This window comes from Nothobranchius furzeri, chromosome 8 (assembly GCF_043380555.1).
Source record: "Nothobranchius furzeri strain GRZ-AD chromosome 8, NfurGRZ-RIMD1, whole genome shotgun sequence".
In the NCBI taxonomy this organism is placed as follows: Eukaryota; Metazoa; Chordata; class Actinopteri; order Cyprinodontiformes; family Nothobranchiidae; genus Nothobranchius; species Nothobranchius furzeri.
The window spans coordinates 75,924,865-75,944,081 of NC_091748.1; the positions used below are offsets into that span (position 1 = coordinate 75,924,865).

A 19,217-nucleotide genomic window follows, 5' to 3' on the forward strand; every position below is an offset into this window, starting at 1 on the left:
TCGGTGATATTTTGTTCAGAAATAACAAAATATGTTGTTCACATAACAAAAGTCAGTTTTAAAGGTCTCATTCACTGAAAAACCGTGTCATACTTGTTCTTTGTGAAATACGATCGGTCACCCTGAGTCTCACATGCATATTGAATGTGAATTTTTTTTTCAACTACCATCACCTACATTAGCCGCAGAAAGGAAATAGATGGGGAAACCAATCAGGCCAGAAAAAGCCAGTCTCTTCTACGTCACAGGGAAATTTAGTATCCATGGACTCAAGTCACACCTCATCTAGCTGTTTGTCCGTCCTCCTTTACGTCCTATTTTAGGTTGGTTCATGGAAGTAGCATGTCCAGAAAGGAGACCGGGCATCCCTCTCCATGGTGACTTTCTCCAGCTAAATCCAGTTTCTGACTCCAGGAATCAACACGGCCCTCACCTGTGACCCAGTTTCTATAACACCCAATTCTGGCATTTATTGGGAAAATGCATAGCCTGAAAGGGCTTACTTTAGTTTTTTTTTTTTTTTCATGCTCAAAGAACTAAGGTTTGACTAATCGGCCACTTTTGAGCCCCGAGCCCCAGATCTGGCTTTGAAAGTCAGCTCCAGTATCCCCTCTTTTCAGGCCAGCCCACCCCGTCAGTGTGTTTACGTGCGTCGAACTAGGTTGATCTACAACAATATACCGAGTTCCCTTATCCTATATTTTACATGCAAGTTAGAAAACCAAATTTTTCAATGAAGTGTGTTCCACTCTGCTACAGTAGGTGGCGACATGCACCCTTTCATGTCATTTTTTGGGGGGGTTAGCCTATAGCAACACAAATAGTAAACAAACACTGGTGGGAGTGAAGCAGGCAGAGTTACAACAGGGTGTGCACAATGGCTGAAGGAATGGAAAACAACACGGCACCTAAGTGTATTTAGTATGTTCTGTACTTTGATGGTGCTACATGGTATACATTCTTGTCATTATATTATCATAAGATCGCTTCTGTCTCATGCTCCCCGTACTTTCAAATCCAGAACTTGATAGGAAGCCCATTGCCCACAGGATACTCACCTCTGCTGAGTCAGTGACATAAGAGACAGATTTAATGTGACATGACCGTTCAGACTGAAGTCGCTTCAAAAACATCAGCTTTGTATCGGATTAAGTACCGCGTATGAAAATAGCCCTTTTCCAGCTGCATACTCAGCGTGACTTTCTTTCTGGTTTTCACGACATCTAACTCTCTGCCTTGAAGATGATTACAGGAATGAAGCCTTCAGGTTCCCCAGAGGACCTCATTCCACCCAGACTGTTAGTTGAGCCATTTGATGTTGTGGGTCCCATTATGAATTCCAACCTCCTCTCAGGTGTAGTTCCATCTGTCTACAAACATACGATCGTCCAGCTGCTACTGAAGAAACTGGGTTTAGATTGTGACAATTTCTTTAATTTCCCCCTCATTTCCAAAGCTGACCTTTTGGATCACACCAAGTTTGGTTTCAGGTCCGTGTATAGTACAAAATCTGCCCATATTCATGTACTATAGAGTTGCAGGATAAAGTACGTAAACTAGGGATGTGTATTGGTGAAATTCTGGCGATTCTGGCGAAGAGTAGGGATGTAAGAAAGTTTCGATATGGCAATCCATCCATTCATCCATTGTCTGAACCCGCTTTGTCCACTCAGGGCCGCGGGGGTGGGGGGGTGAGGGGGGGTGGGGGGGTGGGGGCTGGTGCCTATCTCCAGCGGTCAATGGGAAATCAGGCGGGGTACACCCTGGACAGAGAGCCAGTCCATCGCAGCGATACGGTTATGTATCATGATATTTACATGCAAACGTTTGTGTGTTTTATTTTATTTTGGAGCTGTTAAAATCCATTTCTGGGCTTCAAAGTCGGCTATTTGCTGAGTAAACGTGGCACTGAGTAAGAGGAGTGTTTTCAGTAACGCTGCAGACGCTGATGCTAGTAGCATGGATGCTAATGACTGTAAAGACATACCGGTTTTTCACCTTGAAGCATCAACATGTTCCATCTTTGTTGAGACACCTTCCCTGCATCAATCTTTCTCTTCCTGGACATGTTGGGATGATGTGTGGACAGTTATTTTCACTTGTTGCATTAATTAAATACGGAAGTTGATACACTGCAACCTAGTGGCGAGTCACTGCACTGGGAACACAATCGCCATGCATTATAGGAAATATAGTGTAATGTCCAGCAACGGTCAGTTTAGGTACTGTTTGACCATTCATCTGATCAAAAAGGAGACATGAAACTGCACATGTTCCCTTTACTCGGCCTGCCTTCCTCACACCAGCTGGAGCTCAGAGCCTGCAGCTCTGACAGAGATAACAAAATCATAACATTGACATCCTGTTCTTTCCAAGGTCCCTCACAGAGCACCCCTTTTATCCAAGTCTCCTTGCTCACAGAAGAACAGAAGAAAGAAGATTTTTGAAATTAAATATGAAGTTCTAAAATTTACAAACTAGATAATCATTAATCAATCAATCAATCAATCAATCAATCAATCAATCAAAGCTTTATTTATATAGCGCCTTCCGCAACCCTGTCGGGTAGTCCAAGGCACTGAAAAAGGTTTGTTTATTGCTACTTATACTAATTATGAAATAATGAAATGTTCATTAATCTGTGCTCAATGATATATGCTTCAGCATGTTTACTTGACAAGGTCATAACATTTGCACTCACACAAGAACAAAGTAAGGTAAAGTTAAATCCATGACACATAATTAGCCTTTACCCTTAGATCAAAGCCTCTGGATCAAAGAAGGTGTGTTTCTGAGATTCTTGGTAATATCCCTCAAACTTGTCAACCTCTGGTTGGCTACACAATCATAACATGAGAACATTAAAACCAGATCACTCTGGTGATTCTTCAGTTCTAGAAGCTTCAGACCGGCCACCTGAAGCACACACCTCTTTAAACACCAAAGCTTTTGACACGTCGTCAAAATCTTTTTGCACCTGCAAAACAGTTCCTGCAGAACAGGCTGATCTGTTCAACTCCTTAAGAGTTATTCCTGAGACACAAACTAGTTCCAACTGTTGTTACATGGAGATGACTCTGGACTGACACGGTCGTACTGCAGTTAATCTACGGACTTCTGTACCTGGGGTCTTCATTTCTATTTTACTTAATTACCTATTTATTTCATTAATGTTCTGTTTCTATGTCCCAACTCTGCTGTGCAGTTACCGATCACGTAGTATACGTAGTAAGATTTGGTATGGAGATATGCCCTAAGTTTTTTTTTGTCAGGCTTATAAGGGACTCTATTTTGGATTTTTGAATATATATATATACCTTTTGCAATTATACATCTGTTTATTTATCTTATATTTTCCTTTCTTAAATGATTTTTTTCTTTTTCTTTCTCCTTTTCCTCTTATTTTTCTTATCCTTTATGACAAAATGCAAAAACAAGGTTGCATATGTTCACGACAAAAGCAAATGTATATTCTTTCTTGTAATTTTGTGTACATACTTTAAAAAATAAAAACAATAAAAACGAAGAGGAGGATTTGAATTTTTAATGGGTATAGCTAAGCTCTGAAAGCACTTTCAAAAATTATATTTCAGCTGAATCTTCTAAAAAATCACAAAGTAGATTCAAGAGCAAGGTGATAAAAGCATATTTCAACAAATATGTTATTGTTCTTAAAAATATGAAGAGATATAACGAATAACTGATGTTTATCAGCGTAGACATAAATATATAAATATCTATGTTAGTGTCAGCCTCCTCAGTGTTACATAATATAACATTACAGCGCCATCTAGTGGTTAAAATCTATGACAGCATGACTCAAGACATGTCAGCCTAAACTCCAAGTTCCTAGGTAATAAAAAATCATTTTCTACATATAAAAACCCACGTTTAGAATCACTTTGTGAAACTTATTTTATTGAAACATGCTACAGATGATTTGGCAAGAAAATTGATCCGGAAAATCTATTTTTAAACTCCAGACACAGCAGGTTTGGTCTTTGTTCAATAACAGAAATCTGTTTTACAGACTCGGCTTATCTTTGTTTCAACTGGAAATACAAACTCTGGGTTTTTTCTACGGTTCAGGCTGAGCTTCGCTGTTTGTTGTTCTAGTGTCGTGTTAAATTATTTTAGTGTTAGACTGATTTGAGACCATTCTGGTCAACTTTTACTACATCATGAACATTGTACTAAACCATGGAAAAGTTTAAAAATAAAAAGCAAAAACAAACATATGACTCCAAACATTTATCAGATCTATTTTGGGGGATTTAAGGAAACACTTCTGAGTTTGGGGGTCATCGAGGTATTTATGAAGATTAGAAAAGGCAAAAGTATGGATCCCAGTTTGTTTCATGTTGAGGCGTAATGCTCTTTCTGAGTCAGAGGACTCCAGAGCTGTCAATCACACATTCACATGCTGGTGGTGATGAGCTACATCGTAGCTACAGCTGCCCTGGGGCACGCTGACAGAGGCAAGGCTGCTGCACATGGGCGCCACCGGTCCCTCCGATCACCACCAGCAGTTAAGGAGGGTGAAGTGTCTTGCCCAAGGGCACAAAGAGTGACACTGACAGCCCTCTAGTTACAGGGTGAACTCCTATTCCCTGAGCCATGTATGGATGTTCCCTGGATTAGTTTTAAGTTAGGACGTAGTGAGATAAATGCAATCACATGCAGTACGGCAGGATCGCGTGCTGTCCTTCAGCACGCTGAGTAGGTGGAGTTTGTGACTCTGCTACCAAACGCTGAATTCTGCAGATTTTTCTTCAGTGGTTTTAAGCAGCCATCAGATCACATCTGATGAAGTTACCTCGACATTTCTCCGCTGCACTATGACCCAGGCATTGGCCTACAGTGCAGCAGATAGCAGCTGTTTGCTCGTCCTTTGAGGGAAGAGGTAAAAGTCCAGCTCCCGTCTGTTCAAACCCTCTCTCTAAAACCTTCTACTTCAAGTCGTAAAGGAAGATCTGCAGCTAGCTCACGTGCTGGTTCGAACGTTAGCTCATCTGTCTGGACGGGATTTTCTTATCCGGCTGAATTTTGTTTTGGCCAGCGTGTATGGACGTGTGTGTGTGAGTGAGTGTGTGTGTGTGTATTGGAGGATGAGTGTGTTCCTGCTGGTCCTGTGCCTGGTGTTGCTGCTGCAGGAGGGAAGAACCAGGCCCGACCCACAAGGCTGCAACAACCCTGAAGTTGTGAGGGTGGCGGAGGAGGCCCTGGACCAGATCAACCGGGACAGAACCGTCGGATACGTCCTGGGCCTCAACAGACTGTATGATGTCTCTCACAGTCCACAACAGGTTAGGATGGAACACACACACACACACACGCATGTGCACACACACAAATAAATCCATTGCAAAGGAGGCATGTTCTTATTTTTGCACAACTTTAAACCTTCTAAAATATTATTGATTTCTTGCTAAATAAGCAAATGGAGTTCAGTTTTATGCCGATGTCATAAAGGAACAAATCATAGTGGAAGCAGCTTCTATGTTATTCTGCTTTAAACGTCATCAGGTCCAGAAGAATTTCAGCTTGCATTTGCAGCGCCCTCTGGAGACCAATGATGGCACTGCAGCTTCTAAGAATTGAGCACTGGATGAAAACTCTTGTTTACCTTGAAAGAAACAAACACCTAATATTATGATACAGGAAATGTTTATGAATTTAGGTCTAGAATCACGTGTGTGTTTTTACAGAATGGCGGGTTGCTCTACAAACTGACTATTGATGTCCTGGAGACCAAATGCCACCTGGTGAGCCGAAAAGCCTGGAAACAATGTGAGATCAGAGACATCGGAAATGTTCCTGTAAGGAAAAAACAGCTTTACATCCATACAGAGTTCCAGCCAACACCAAACAACCTCAGGATCCTCGTTTACATTTTTATTTTTTTGTCTTAAAGGGATACTTTGCAACTTTTTCATGTTTTTAAATCATTTTCCTGAGCCAGTATGTGCTAAATGAGCCTTTACAGGGTTAATGAAAAGTCACCCAGCCACTATTGCCCCCTGTGACCAGAATATCCCACATGCAGCTTCACAGCTGCTGGTCCCTAATATGAGACTTTAAAAATGGTGCTGACATACCTGGCGCTGCAGTCTGATTCCAGCACGTTTCCTGCATGTTTTAGATCACAAACACAGCTGAGTTGTCTAATTTAGTGATGAATCATTCCTGTAGACACTAATGAAGGCTGGGAGACGTTTCAGCTGTTAGATCAAGGTGTTAAAAAGACGAACACACAGCGAGGAGATAGGTTTTAGTTTTTTCTACAAATGGACACTAGGGGGTGCTAAAAGCAAATCAGGACTGCCTAGTTCCCCTTTAACTAATGCGCTGCCAACCGTTTCCTGATCGGTAAAGCCCTTCGCTGCCAGCGTTTCTCACCGATTTTACTGTTTTTTAAGTCACAGATCGTTGCGCGCTACGAATATGTCAACGCCAAAACAACCAAAACAAAGAGGAGACTCACCTCTTACATAAGGAAGAATCCGTGCGTTTCAAGCGTTATCTGTTCTTTCATAATCCGTTGTTGAATTGTGATCGGAAGCTTTTCAGGTTCACGCCTCACTTTTTTTACAGCAGAGGCCCAAAACGATCTCCTAACATACGGATTTTCTGCTTCCTGATCACGTGACGTGTGACGTATGCGGATGAAGATCGGCTTTAGAGCTTAGATGCTTGTTCTCACGGTGCGGGGGCTCGTCCGACGCCCACACAGTAAAAAAATGCTTGGCGGTGAATGATTTAAGACTTCAGAAAATGTATACTCTGGATTGAAGGATTAAAGAGCATTTCAAGTCTAGTTTTTAAATAGTAACTATAGAAATATATAGAAATTTATAGAAGTATATATATGTATACATATATATAGAATTATTTCATCAACAAAAGAACATTCAGAGTTAAGTGAAAAAGGCCAGTTCCAATTCTCAACTAATTGTGCAAAAATGGTCAAAGACTTAATATAACTGTCAAACCACCTTTCAAGTTAAGCTCCACCCCCTTTGCTACTATGACTACCAGTGTTCCTTACCTTTTTTATTTATTATATTTGAAAGAGTTCATAGAAAGATTTTAAAATCCAGCATAACAGCCAGAAATTTGTATTCATACATCCATTGAATGCTTGTACCATCTACCATTACTTTTGTATTCTATTTGATCCATTAGTTTTAATTTTACAAACCGTGTTTGTCTTACTAACTTTTTGGGAGATCTGTTTATTTATTAGTGTTTGTCCTCTACAGGTGTACGGAGAATGTGAAGCATCAGTTCATGTTGATGCTCAAGTGGAACTTAAAAGTTATTCCTGTAAGCTGCGAGAAGGTGAGTCAGACAAAAAGTCAATAACTAATGGGTTAAATCATCTGTAGAAAAAATTAGGCTCAATGTCCTATGAAAATTTAAAAAAGGTATTAATATTATTGTTATTGCTGTTTTTTGGTATTCTTATTATTATTATTACTGTTGTTGTTGTTGTTATTATCATTATGAAAATGATCTCTCTCATAATTTGAAGTGGGAGAACTTGTACATTTGGAGTCTGCCTAAATACTTTTTGCCTAACTGTATTATAACAAAGAAAGAGTACATAGAATTCATCATGTCCCAACACTCACCTTAGGGCTTTGTGAGAAACAGCATAAATTTGATCACTTTCTGTAATTTACAAGTTCCAGAACAAAAGGAGTCAAAAAATGAAAAATCAACAAAATAAAAAAGTAAGAAAAGACACCTGATGAATAAAATAAAATATGGGAAAAAAATATCCTTTGAGAAATTAGAAACAGTTTATGATTCACTCTTTTCCTCCATTTGGCAATTCAAAACAGTAAAAAAGTGTGTGTGTGTGTGTGTGTGTGTGTGTGTGTGTGTGTGTGTGTGTGTGTGTGTGTGTGTGTGTGTGTGTGTGTGTGTGTGTGTGTGTGTCCATCCCCAGTGAGTTGTCATGGATGGCTGCTTATACTGAGCCAGGTTCCTCTGGAGGTTTCTTCCTGTTAAAAGAGAGTTTTCCTCCCCACTGTCGTTGCATGCTTGCTTTGTATGAGGATTGCTGTAAAGATGCAACCTGCTGGGTTCCTTATATAGGAAACTTTTTACTGATTGGCTTAATGGCCTGATCTGTATTGGAATGTTTACCGTGTGAAGGTCCTTGAGTCGACTCTTGTTGTGATTTGGAGCTTTATAAATAAACTTGAATTGAAAATAAACAGGCTGAGTTTTAAAAAAAAATGTGTGCAAAAGTTTGTGAGAAACTTTTGTTTTTCTTCTGTCACTTCAGAAACACAAAGAATAAACTATAACAGCACATTTTCACTCCGAATGCATTTCCTTCCTTTAATATGTTTTTGTTTGCAGCTCCTGCTACCTCCGTTGTGGACGTGTGTCCTGATTGTCCCACAGCTGAAAACTTGGGAGAACCTGTTGTCAAGGAGACGGTCAATCTCTCCCTGCAGAGGTTTAACGAAGAGAGCCACCTGGACAATTACTTCAGCCTGGACAACATCACAAAAGCGAGTTCACAGGTAAAAACAAAAAGTGTTCCAAGTCAAAGTAATCAGAAGGTGGGAGAAAAGAAATAAAGAGTAGATATTGACTCCTCTTCTGTCAGTGGGTCGCTGGTCCGTCCTACTTTGTGGAGTTCACCATCCTGGAGACGGTTTGTTCAAAGAGGACTGATGTGAGTGAGCTGAGCCACTGTCCGCCCATGGATTGTCAGTTTGCTGTGAGTGACACCTGAATAAAAGCAGCTACTGCAGTTCATGTAGCTTAATAAGGAGAAAAGACAAAGCCGTGTGCATCCTAATACCGAGGCAGCGTGAGCTCAAATCTCCAACAAAAGCCGTAATTAATGTTCTGGGTTTCTCCTCTCAGCATCGAGGCTTCTGTCTGGGCTCCCACGTCACCACAGAGGAACAATTTGAAATCCAGAACCCAGTTGGAAAAAAGGCCAGCTCCTTTCAGAATCGCAAACCTGTGGAGGTGAAATGTGAGATCTATGAACCTCAGGTGCTTGATTTTCTTCTTTCAAACAAATAGAAAGGATGCTAAATGTCATGGATTCAAATTTCCTGTTAGGATTTCTGCAACTTTCCACTCCTTCTGCATGAGATGAAGATTAAATCCAACATTTGCACCCCTTCTGAGCCTTTCTTCTCCTCCGCAGACTGCCGCCGTGGAGGAGCAGGCCCATGCTCGAACCGCCATCGGCCACCCTGAGCACCAGCACCACAACCACACACACCTGCATCCACACGAGCACATGCACTCACTCATCGCCAACGCCACCATCTCCAAGCCTCTAGGTGTCCTCGGCACCGTTGTGTTTGAGCCCGCCTCTCCCAGATCCGTCCCGTCGGCCGCTTCTTGTCCAGGTCTTCGAAAACACAACCTGGGTTTAGTTTCACTCAAGCTCTGATCTTCTTTTCAGATCCATTTCAGCATCTTTCATTTAGTTCATTAGACTGAAGAGGCAGAAGATTCCAACCTAAAGTAGGAGGATGATAACTTATACTTAAGAAATGATCAGAACTAATCTTGTATTAAAGGCTCTTTCTCTCCTCTAACTTGAATGTTTCCTTCTTGTTTGGCAGAATGTTAGCATCACCAGGGTAATAGCCTTTAGCTCATCATTCATCCAAACATAGAAAACGCCATAATAGCCAACGATGATGACGGAAAGCGGTGCGTAAACAGCCAGAGATGAAAGGAAAAGTCTGGAAGACCTTCAGAAAGCCTTGATAACTGATGACAAATCTCCTTTAGAGGCTGTTATGCAGAAAGGTTACAGAATTGTTTTGTCTGTTTGATAAAATCACAGGAAGTGGTGACCAAAGGGGCTGCAGTAACCGGACTAAAGACAAGTTTTAGACATTAACGAAACAGTTTCCTTTATTTTACTTAGTTGTCATGCATGAAATTATAACGAAGATCAAAGCTGGGAGACATTTCAGGATAGTCTGAAATGAGTCTTTACCTGTGCTAATAAACGTGGCTGAAGACGCCTGGAAAATCCTTCCTTCGTGGCATTTATTGGTGTGGAAGTTCAACCCCTTCCTGCAGGTTTACTGCAATTCCTGGAGACAGAACAGCTGAAACCTGCATCATGCTCGTTGTTGTGGGAGAAGGTGGGAAAGGTTCAGGAGGCCAACGAGCCAGTTTGACTGAGAGAAGCAGGTACAACCACCGTGAGTCCGTTTTATAGTTAGAACCATCGACATGTATACTGGACAATTCATTTCCATTGACTCCAATAACAATGTTTTTGTGCCAAAATGGGAGGTGGCCACCACCGCCATTTTGACCGTGTCACAGGTTCTGTCAAGCCCAGACAATTCCACAAAAGGGAAGAGAGGTGGAGCTGAGGGTGGGGCTGTAAGGCTGGGATCAACTGACGACACCCGGTCGAACTAGCTACAAGCTAACCCAAAGCTAACGCGGAGGTGGGAGCTAAGCTAACGGAGGTAGCAACCTAGCTACAACCGGAGTTAACTGTGAACAACACCAGAGCTTCTGAGTCAGAGATACGCTGACCGCTGGGTAAAACCGGGTGGAACACAGAGGTCTTCCGAAAGCTGCTGAAAGCCGGCAGCCCGCGCAGCAGACAGAAGCCGCGATCAGACAGAGATGCGCTGAGTTGCGGGGAGGGAAGAAATGGGTGGAAAACATCAGTCTCCCAAGAGCTCCACAAGCCGATAGTCGGAACCCAGCTCCACCAACATGTTATAGTTCAACCCATTTTCTAAAGTGCAGCATTATGTTAAATGCACTGGGTTTTACCCTATTACATCTAAATTTCATGGTTAAACAGTACATGTTAAAATCTAAACTAAGCTCGGAAGTGACCTAAAATACATAAATATAATTTTACTTACCGAAAAAAATGAAGTGGAGACTCCTTGGACGCTCTATTAGTGCAATTAATGCCATAGCAAGTCATTTTGTCCAACAATTGCACAAAAAATATCCAAAACAGAATACACAAACACAGAGACTCAAAGTGCCGGAGCAGTTTCCAAGCCAGACCGAGGCTCTACCGAGGCCTTTCCCCGGAGCTAGCTCTGCGGTCATGTGGGTCTGATGCTCATTAATTGTACAGAATTTTAGGCTTTTAATACACTTAAACAGAAGAGTGAGAAAAAAATCATCCCCCTCAGAGTTGTCATGAGTGTAAACTAGATCATTTAAACCAAAAACATGTTTTGGTACCAGGCTGTAAACATGTTTATCTCTGCTGTGAAATTGGTATTTTTAACATGGGAGTCAATGAGGTTTTGCTCACATCTGACACCAGCCCCCAGTGGATGAGGGTGGAACTGCAATTTTTGGTACTTCCGGGTTGGGCTCAATTTTTGAGCCGCATTGGTGGGGGCTTGGTTAGAACACAGAAACAGGGCTCGGATGTAGATCTGACCTATTAATATGATTTTCTGTAGTTATTTAAAGTTTCCATGAATAAAATAATATAAAATCAGGATTTTTGTAGTTTTTATGTTGAGCTTAATTGATGCCGATAGCTGTTTTTATTAGTCGCTCATAAACAGAAAAAACACGAAGGTTTTGAATATTTAGAAGTTAAAACTAAAAGTCAAAATTAATGGCTAAAAATAAAAAGTTTTGAAGTAAAGTTCAAATCCACTAAAGCACAAGATGCTTCTGATTTTTGATATTTGTCCTTTATTAAGATAAAATGTTTTCCTGTGTTGTGCAGGGACGCAGTATTCTTATCTGTGAAAGGCCCTTTATAAATAAAATAAACTGAACACAATATTTTAGTGTCAGGACGATACAATTCTTTTTTGATGCAAAAAACATGAATACAAACAATTACACCGCAACATTTTTATTTCCTTTGATATTTATTAACATCCTTTAAACTCTGTTTATGATCTAAATAATAGCTAAATGCACAGATTATTTTATTTGTCTGTTTTTGAATTTTTGTTTGAATTTAAAAACATGTCCACCTGGTGTCTTCGTTTCATTTGCTGTTACTCCATAAAATCCACATTTAGCGCTCACGTGTCCAACTGAAGACCTGTCCTGCAGGGACTCTTTGTCCCTAAAGAGGACGTCGGCTTCTTGTTCTGTTAATCCTGTTCTAATAGAGAGAATAAACTTACATTTAAAAATTCTTACATCTGTAAGGTCTTACCAAAATAGCCCCACCACACACACACATCGGTCTTTCTGTCATAGTGAGGACCATCCTTTGACTTCCATTCATTTTTGTGAAGGCCTAATCCGAATCAATGCTGATCTATTCCTAACCCAAACTTTAACTACAACTTAATTCACACCTCTAAAACCAACTGGTAAGCTTTTAAAAAAATTGAGGACCAGAAAAATGTCCTCACTTTGACAAATGTCCTCACATTGTAGGGAAAATAGTGAGAATGGTCCTCAGAATGTAATAAGTACAAGAACACACACACACCTACACACACAGGCTGGTTTAACATGTTTACATAATAATTATGTTATGAAGATTCTCAGTCATCCAGGTCATGGTAATCAAATATTAATAGTAATAATATTCCAATATTAATTTTAATATTAATAAAATAGGTTTCAATGGATTTCTTTGGTTTCTTAAAGACGTTTCTCTTCTCATCCGAGGAGCTTTGTCAGTTCTGACTGGAATATGGGAGAGTCAAGCTTATAAATTGGAGCTTATTGAACTGGATCACCACCAGATGGCACCAACCGGATGGACGTCTAGGACCAGTGGGTGAAGAACTTATCAGACAGAATACTCACACAAAAAGAGAATGATGTTCTAACTAAAGAACTCCATTTCGCCATTTCTCCACAACACATCCCCACAGTAGACTTCATCACTGCCACAGAAATTGCAATAAGAATCAACAACCTAAGGGAAGCAGAAGCTCAAGGTTGCAGGAGCTATATTCTGTATACTCTGAATTATGTTATTTGCTCAACTATGTTTGGTGTTAACCTGTTTTGTTTTGCTGTAGTGAGCAACTAAAGCATTTCTCTGATGTTTCTGGGAATTTAAACAACATTAAGTCACTGAGAACTGTACAGGTGCTGGTTATAAAATCAGAATATCACAACAGAGTTGATTTATTTCAGTAATTCCATTTAAAAAGCAAAACTAGTATGCTAGGTTAATTCTTTACAAACAGACTGATGTATTTCAAATGTTTATTTTGTTCATTTTTATGATTATAAGTGACAACTAATGAAAATCCCAAATTATGTATCTCAGAATATAAATTAAGACCGAAGCAAGAAAGGAATTTTTGAAACATTGGCCAACTAAAAAGTATGAACATGAAAAGTTTGAGCATGAACAGCCCTCAGTATTTAGTTGGAGCTCATTTGGCCTGGATTACTTCAGCAATGCGGCGTGGAGTCCATCAGTCTGTGGCACTGCTCAGGTGTTGTGAGAGCCCATGCTGCTCTGATGGTGGCCTTCAGCTCTTCTGAATTGTTGGGTCTGGTGTGTTACATCATCCTCCTCACAATACTCATAGATCTTCTGAGGGGTTAAGGTCAGGTCAGCTTGCTGGCCAATCAAGAGGAGAGATACCGCGGTCCTTAAACCGGGTACTGGTATCTGGCTCTGTGTGCAGGTCCCAAGTCCTGATGGAAAATGCATCTCCATAAAGTTGGTAAGCAGCAGGGAACAAAAAGTGCACTAAAACTTCCTGGTTAATGGCTCCGCTGACCTTGGACCTCAGAAACACAATGGACCACCACCAGCAGATGACATGGCACCCCAAACCATCTCTGCCTGTGGAAACATTACACTGAACCTCAAGCAGCATGGATTCTGTTCCTCTCCTTTCTTCCTCCAGAATCTGGGTCCTTGGTTTCTAAAGAAAATGCTAAATTTCTTTGATCAGAGAACATCACTTTGGAGCACTCAGCAGCAGTCCCGTCCTTTTTGTCTTAAGCGCAGGTGAGACACTTCTGAGGCTGTCTCTTGTTCGAGAGTGGCTCGAGAAAAGGAATGCGACAGCTGAATTTGCTCAGATTATTAAAATCGGAATCTTAGATTGCAGTTTAGGGGTGGTAATCTCTTCCTGAGTGAGCCTCTGACAGCGTGGATGTTACATGATGAGGCAGCCTTGGGCTGAATAAATATACTGTTGTTATTTTTCATCTCACTGATTCTGCTTTTGTTTGTTTTGTAGCTGGAAGGAGAAGTGGGTCGTCTCTTGTTGTGTCGCCCACGTCCTCTCTGTTAATCACTGTTGTGTGTGTGTGTGTGTGTGTGTGTGTGTGTGTGTGTGTGTGTGTGTGTGTGTGTGTGTGTGTGTGTCCTACTGCTATATACATTAAGATGTGCTAGTGTTTGAAGATGACATTACAAGATCATAATCATAATATACCAAAATATCACATTTTAACAATAAAAATATTTAATTTTAAACACTTAAATTATTGCATCATGATTAAAGGTTCAGATGAAAATGTGTACTCACACGAATAATAAACATTAAAAAGCCCTAAAGACACGTTGTAATTTAGTCACATAACACATGTGTTGGAGCTGCATGCCGGGACAGTTGGCAGCACTTTTGCCTCGCAGCCAGTAGCTCACAGGTTAGAGTCCTAGCTATGGCCTTTCTGCATGGAGTTAGCATGCATGTGTGGGTTTTCCCGGCTAAGTCCGATTTCATCCCACAGTCTAAAAACATGCATGTTGAGTTCATCTGTGACTCCAAATTGTCCCTAGGTGTGACTGGTTGTGTGTCTTCCCAGTTCTGGCATGGTGGGTGCATAAGACAGTGTGTTCCAGGCCAGATGTCAGAAGGCTTTGGTGATGGTACAACGTAAAAAAAATCATTATGCTTTGGTTCCATTAAGTAGAAGGATCAGGGTGGAGCGGGTCGTCATGGGCTGGAACGGACCGGTTTGGGTCAGCGATTTCAGGAGAGTGTTTTGGTCACCATTTGGACTCTAATAGGAAGGCGGGGTAAAACCTAAATGCGTACTGTCGTGTGGCTGTCACAACCACTCCTCCCAAATTTGTCTCATATCATTTTGACTAATGGGAAAAACGAGAATGATGTCAGACATCTGAGACAACTCTGTCAACTTAAAACGCTGGTCTCATGTGATTTATCAATGGTTCAACATCCCATCGACACAAGAGCGAAACCTTGAGTTTTTTGTGAGGAAACTGAAAGATACCATACCAAATTTATTTCTATGGTGTATTTAAAAACAGCATGGGAGCAGAGCCGTGTCCAGGACTTTTGAAATAGGGTGGCCTATGCAGGGCACTTGTTTATGCATGGGTGGCACCAATGGTTTGGTTTATTTATTTATTTAGACAAATCATTCATTTGTTTATTTTTTTTACTTTCTAGTGATTTTTGAGTTTCACATTGCACAATCACCATTTTCTCCCCTCATCTTCTAGTTTTGTGGTGGTTAGCAAGTCACTTCATGTTGCATTACTGCCACAAACTGGAGTTGGGTGGGACTCTAAATACTCGTTGTTGTCTTCCTCCACTCATCCGGGTCCAGGTCGCGGCGGCAGCATCCCAACTAGGGAACTCCAGACCATCCTCTCCCCGGCCACCTCCACCAGCTCCTCCGGCAGGATCCCAAGGCGTTCCCAGACCAGATTGGAGATGTAACCTCTCCAACGTGTCCTAGGTCAACCCGGGTGCCTCCTGCCGGCAGGACATGCCCGAAACACCTCCCCAGGGAGGCGTCCAGGAGGCATCCTGACCAGATGCCCAAACCACCTCAACTGACTCCTCTCGATCCGGAGGAGCAGCGGTTCTACTCCGAGTCCCTCCCGAATTTTCGAGCTCCTCACCCTATCTCTAAGGCTGAGCCCGGCCACCCTACGGAGGAAACTCATTTCGGCCGCTTGTATCCGCGATCTCGTTCTTTCAGTCATAACCCAAAGCTCATGACCATAGGTGAGGATTGGAACGTAGCTCGACCGGTAAATCGATACCCTGGCTTTCTGGCTCAGCTCCCTCTTCACCACGACAGATTGGCTCAGCGTCCGCATCACTGCAGATGCTGAACCAATCCGCCTGTCGATCTCCCAATCCCTCCTACCCTCACTCGTGAACAAGACCCCGAGATACTTAAACTCCTCCACTTGAGGTAGGACCTCTCCCCCGACCCGGAGGTGGCAAGCCACCCTTTTCCGGTCGAGAACCATGGTCTCAGATTTGGAGGTGCTGATCCTCATCCCAGCCGCTTCACACTCGGCCGCGAACCTACCCAGCAAGAGCTGAAGGTCAGAGCTGGATGAAGCTAGGAGGACCACATCATCCGCAAAAAGCAGAGACGCGATTCTCCTGCCACCAAACTCGACACACTCCACACCAAGGCTGCGCCTAGAAATTCTGTCCATAAAGGTAATGAACAGAACCGGTCACAAAGGGCAGCCCTGGCGGAGTCCAACCCTCACCGGGAACAGGTCCAACTTACTACTGGCTATGCGGACCAAACTCACGCTCCTCTGGTAAAGGGACTGAGTGGCCCTTAACAGACAGCCACCCACCCCATACTCCTGGAGCGTTCCCCACAGGGTGCCCCTGAGGACACAATCATAAGCCTTCTCCAAATCCACAAAACACATGTGGATTGGTTGGGCAAACTCCCATGCCCCCTCCATCACCCTTGCAACGGTATAAAGCTGGTCCACAGTTCCACGGCCAGGACGAAAACCACATTGCTCCTCCTCAATCTGAGTCAACTATCGATCGGACCCTCCTCTCCAGTACCTTGGAGTAGACCTTTCCAGGGAGGCTGAGGAGTGTGATCCCCCTATAGTTGGAACACACCCTCAGGTCACCCTTCTGAAAGATAGGGACCACCACCTCGGTCTACCACTCCACAGGAACTGCCCCCGATGACCACACAATGTTGCAGAGATGTGTCAACCACGGCAGCCCTACAACATCCATAGCCTTGAGATACCCAGGACGAAGCTCATCCACCCCCGGGGCTCCACCGCCGTGCAGTTGTTTGACTACCTCAGCAACTTCTGCCCCAGAGATTGGACGGTCCATCCCCAGGTCTCCCGGCTCTGGCTCCTCCACGGAATGCGCGTAGGTGGGATTGAAGAGCTCCTCAAAGTATTCCTTCCACCACCCGATTATAGCCCCAGTTGACGTCAGCAGCTCCCCATCCCCACTGTAAACAGTGTAAGCGAGTTGCTGCCTTCCTCTCCTGAGGCGCCAGACAGTTTGCCAGAACCTCTTTGGAGCCGATCGATAGTCTTTCTTCATGGCCTCACCAAACTCCTCCCACACCCGAGATTTTGCCTCGGCAACTGCCACTGCTGCACCCCGCTTGGCTATCTGGTACCTGTCTGCTGCCTCCGGAGATCCACAAACCAGCCACACCCTGTAGGCCTCCTTCTTCAGCCTGATGGCTCCCCGAACCTCTGGTGTCCACCAGCGGGTACGGGGGTTACCACCACGACTGGCACCAACCACCTTGCGACTTCAGCTAGCGACAGCCGCCTCAAAAATCGCAGAGTGGAACAAGGCCCACTCGGAGTCAATGTCCCCCACTGCTCTCGGGACGCGGTCAAAGCTCTGCCGGAGGTGGGAGTTGAAGACCGTCTTGACAGGTTCTTCTGCGAGTGTTCTGTAGGCCTGGGCTAGAAAACAATGGTAAAGGTGCATGCTGCCACACACTATTTTGCAGTTTACAACCCAAGCCTTTTGTCGACGATGTAAAGTCAATTTAAACTAGAACTTAGTGGGGTGGCACCTGGGATGGCCAATCAGATTCTAAAGGTGGCATGTGCTACCCCAGGACACTCCCTGGACACGCCCCTGCATGGGAGCTGACCAAAGCGCCTCCCAACATAAAAACAGAAACATGCAATTGCCGATGTAACACACAGAATACAGCAAATGGATAAAAACCGATAAAAGCAAATAAAACCAGCAAAAAAGAAAAGATAAAACATCACAATCTGAAAGCTTTATTATAGAGGTGAGTCTTCAGGCATCACTTGGAAACACCAATGGATGGTGAGTGGCAGTGCATTCCAGAGTGTAGCAGCTACATACATGAATGCTCGCTCCCCCCTTGACTTGTAGCGCATTTCCGGGGTGCAGAGCAGTAGTTGGTCAGCTGAACGTAGCGCAGTGGCACATAGGGCGTGAGTAAGTCCGATAGGTAGGTCTGTGACAGATTATTCAAAGCTTTATAAGCAAACAGCAGGATCTTAAATGTCACTCTAAGTGCTATTGGTAGCCAATGAAGGTGCGCCAAAACTGGAGTCATATGGCTATGTCGGTCAGTGCCTGTCAAAAATCCTGCTGCAGCATTTTGCACCATCTGCAGACAATTTAGGGCTGAAGCTGAAGTCCCGACCAATAGTGCGTTTGCACAGTCCAGTCGTGAAGTGACGAATGCATGCACCAACAAAGACCTCATAAATGTTTCGAGACACTTTGAAAACTTTCTGATGAGTCCCTTTTGCATCTCGTTTCCAACTGTCCCGGCTCAGTTAAGATGTTTTCAGCCAGAAAACGTTTATGTTAAGGTTAGGGGAAAACATGCGCATGCACGGTGTTACGGTTGCCAGTCTGGCCAGGGAAGAGCAGGAGCCAGGATGACCCAGCTCTGGTGAAACAGCCTGACACCGCCCCTCCTCCTTCTCTCTCCCGGGCTGCTGAGGAGCACAGCTGAGCTGAATCTTCCTTGATTGCTAACACCTGTATAAAAAGGCTGTGCCTTCAGCAGTCTGAGAGGCAGCAGTGCAGGGGTTCTGCTGTCCTCCTGGGTTTTGTTTGGTTTTAACCCCTTTTTGGTTGCATTCGTTTGGATTTGTTTGGGAGTTTTAAACTGTGGTAGTTTTTAACTCTTGGTGATACGTTTTTTAAAGGTTAACTGTATTTGGTGCAATTTGACTGACTTTGGTTTTTAAACACCTTCGTGGGGTAAAGCTTTTAAAATAAACTTTTACCAGGTGTTTTAATCAGTTAATTGTTTGGGACTTTTTATCAACTTTGGGATTTTAAAACACCTTCTGCTCGGTTAAATTTTTAATATAAGTTTTAACCAGATGTTTTATAGTTGATAATTTGGCTGTGTACTGTTAACCTTTTTAGAGAGATCTGTTTGCTTGTGTTTAATGCCTTTTTGTTACAAATAAACCCATTTTAAACTCCTCCGCCAGTTCTTATGTTACCCCAATCCTTCACATTTTTACAACACCTGTCGGCAGGGGCGGAGCT

General features: G+C 42.9%; 1 protein-coding gene across 2 annotated transcripts; it reads left to right on the plus strand.

The window, feature by feature from the left end:
• Positions 1 to 4,947: 4,947 nt before the first annotated feature.
• On the plus strand, positions 4,948 to 10,029 carry LOC107393030 (fetuin-B). 2 transcript variants are annotated; one of them, XM_015971163.3, is made up of 7 exons: positions 4,948 to 5,306; positions 5,709 to 5,819; positions 7,263 to 7,341; positions 8,374 to 8,540; positions 8,627 to 8,740; positions 8,890 to 9,024; positions 9,182 to 10,029. In XM_015971163.3, the coding sequence occupies exons 1-7, from the start codon at positions 5,109 to 5,111 to the stop codon at positions 9,431 to 9,433; spliced, it is 1,056 nt and encodes a 351-aa protein (XP_015826649.3). In that variant the 5' UTR covers positions 4,948 to 5,108; the 3' UTR covers positions 9,434 to 10,029. The 2 variants fall into 2 exon arrangements, with proteins under 2 accessions (XP_015826649.3, XP_070410424.1); XM_070554323.1 differs by having other exon boundaries at positions 4,970 to 5,306; positions 5,709 to 5,765.
• Positions 10,030 to 19,217: the final 9,188 nt, after the last annotated feature.

Bases quoted from the DNA above. Each gene is read 5' to 3' on its own strand.
- LOC107393030 (XM_015971163.3), top strand. From the start codon at position 5,109: ATGAGTGTGTTCCTGCTGGTCCTGTGCCTGGTGTTGCTGCTGCAGGAG. The intron at 5,820-7,262 runs GTAAGGAAAAAA...TGTCCTCTACAG, and splicing joins GAGACATCGGAAATGTTCCT to GTGTACGGAGAATGTGAAGC. The intron at 7,342-8,373 runs GTGAGTCAGACA...TTTTGTTTGCAG, and splicing joins TTCCTGTAAGCTGCGAGAAG to CTCCTGCTACCTCCGTTGTG.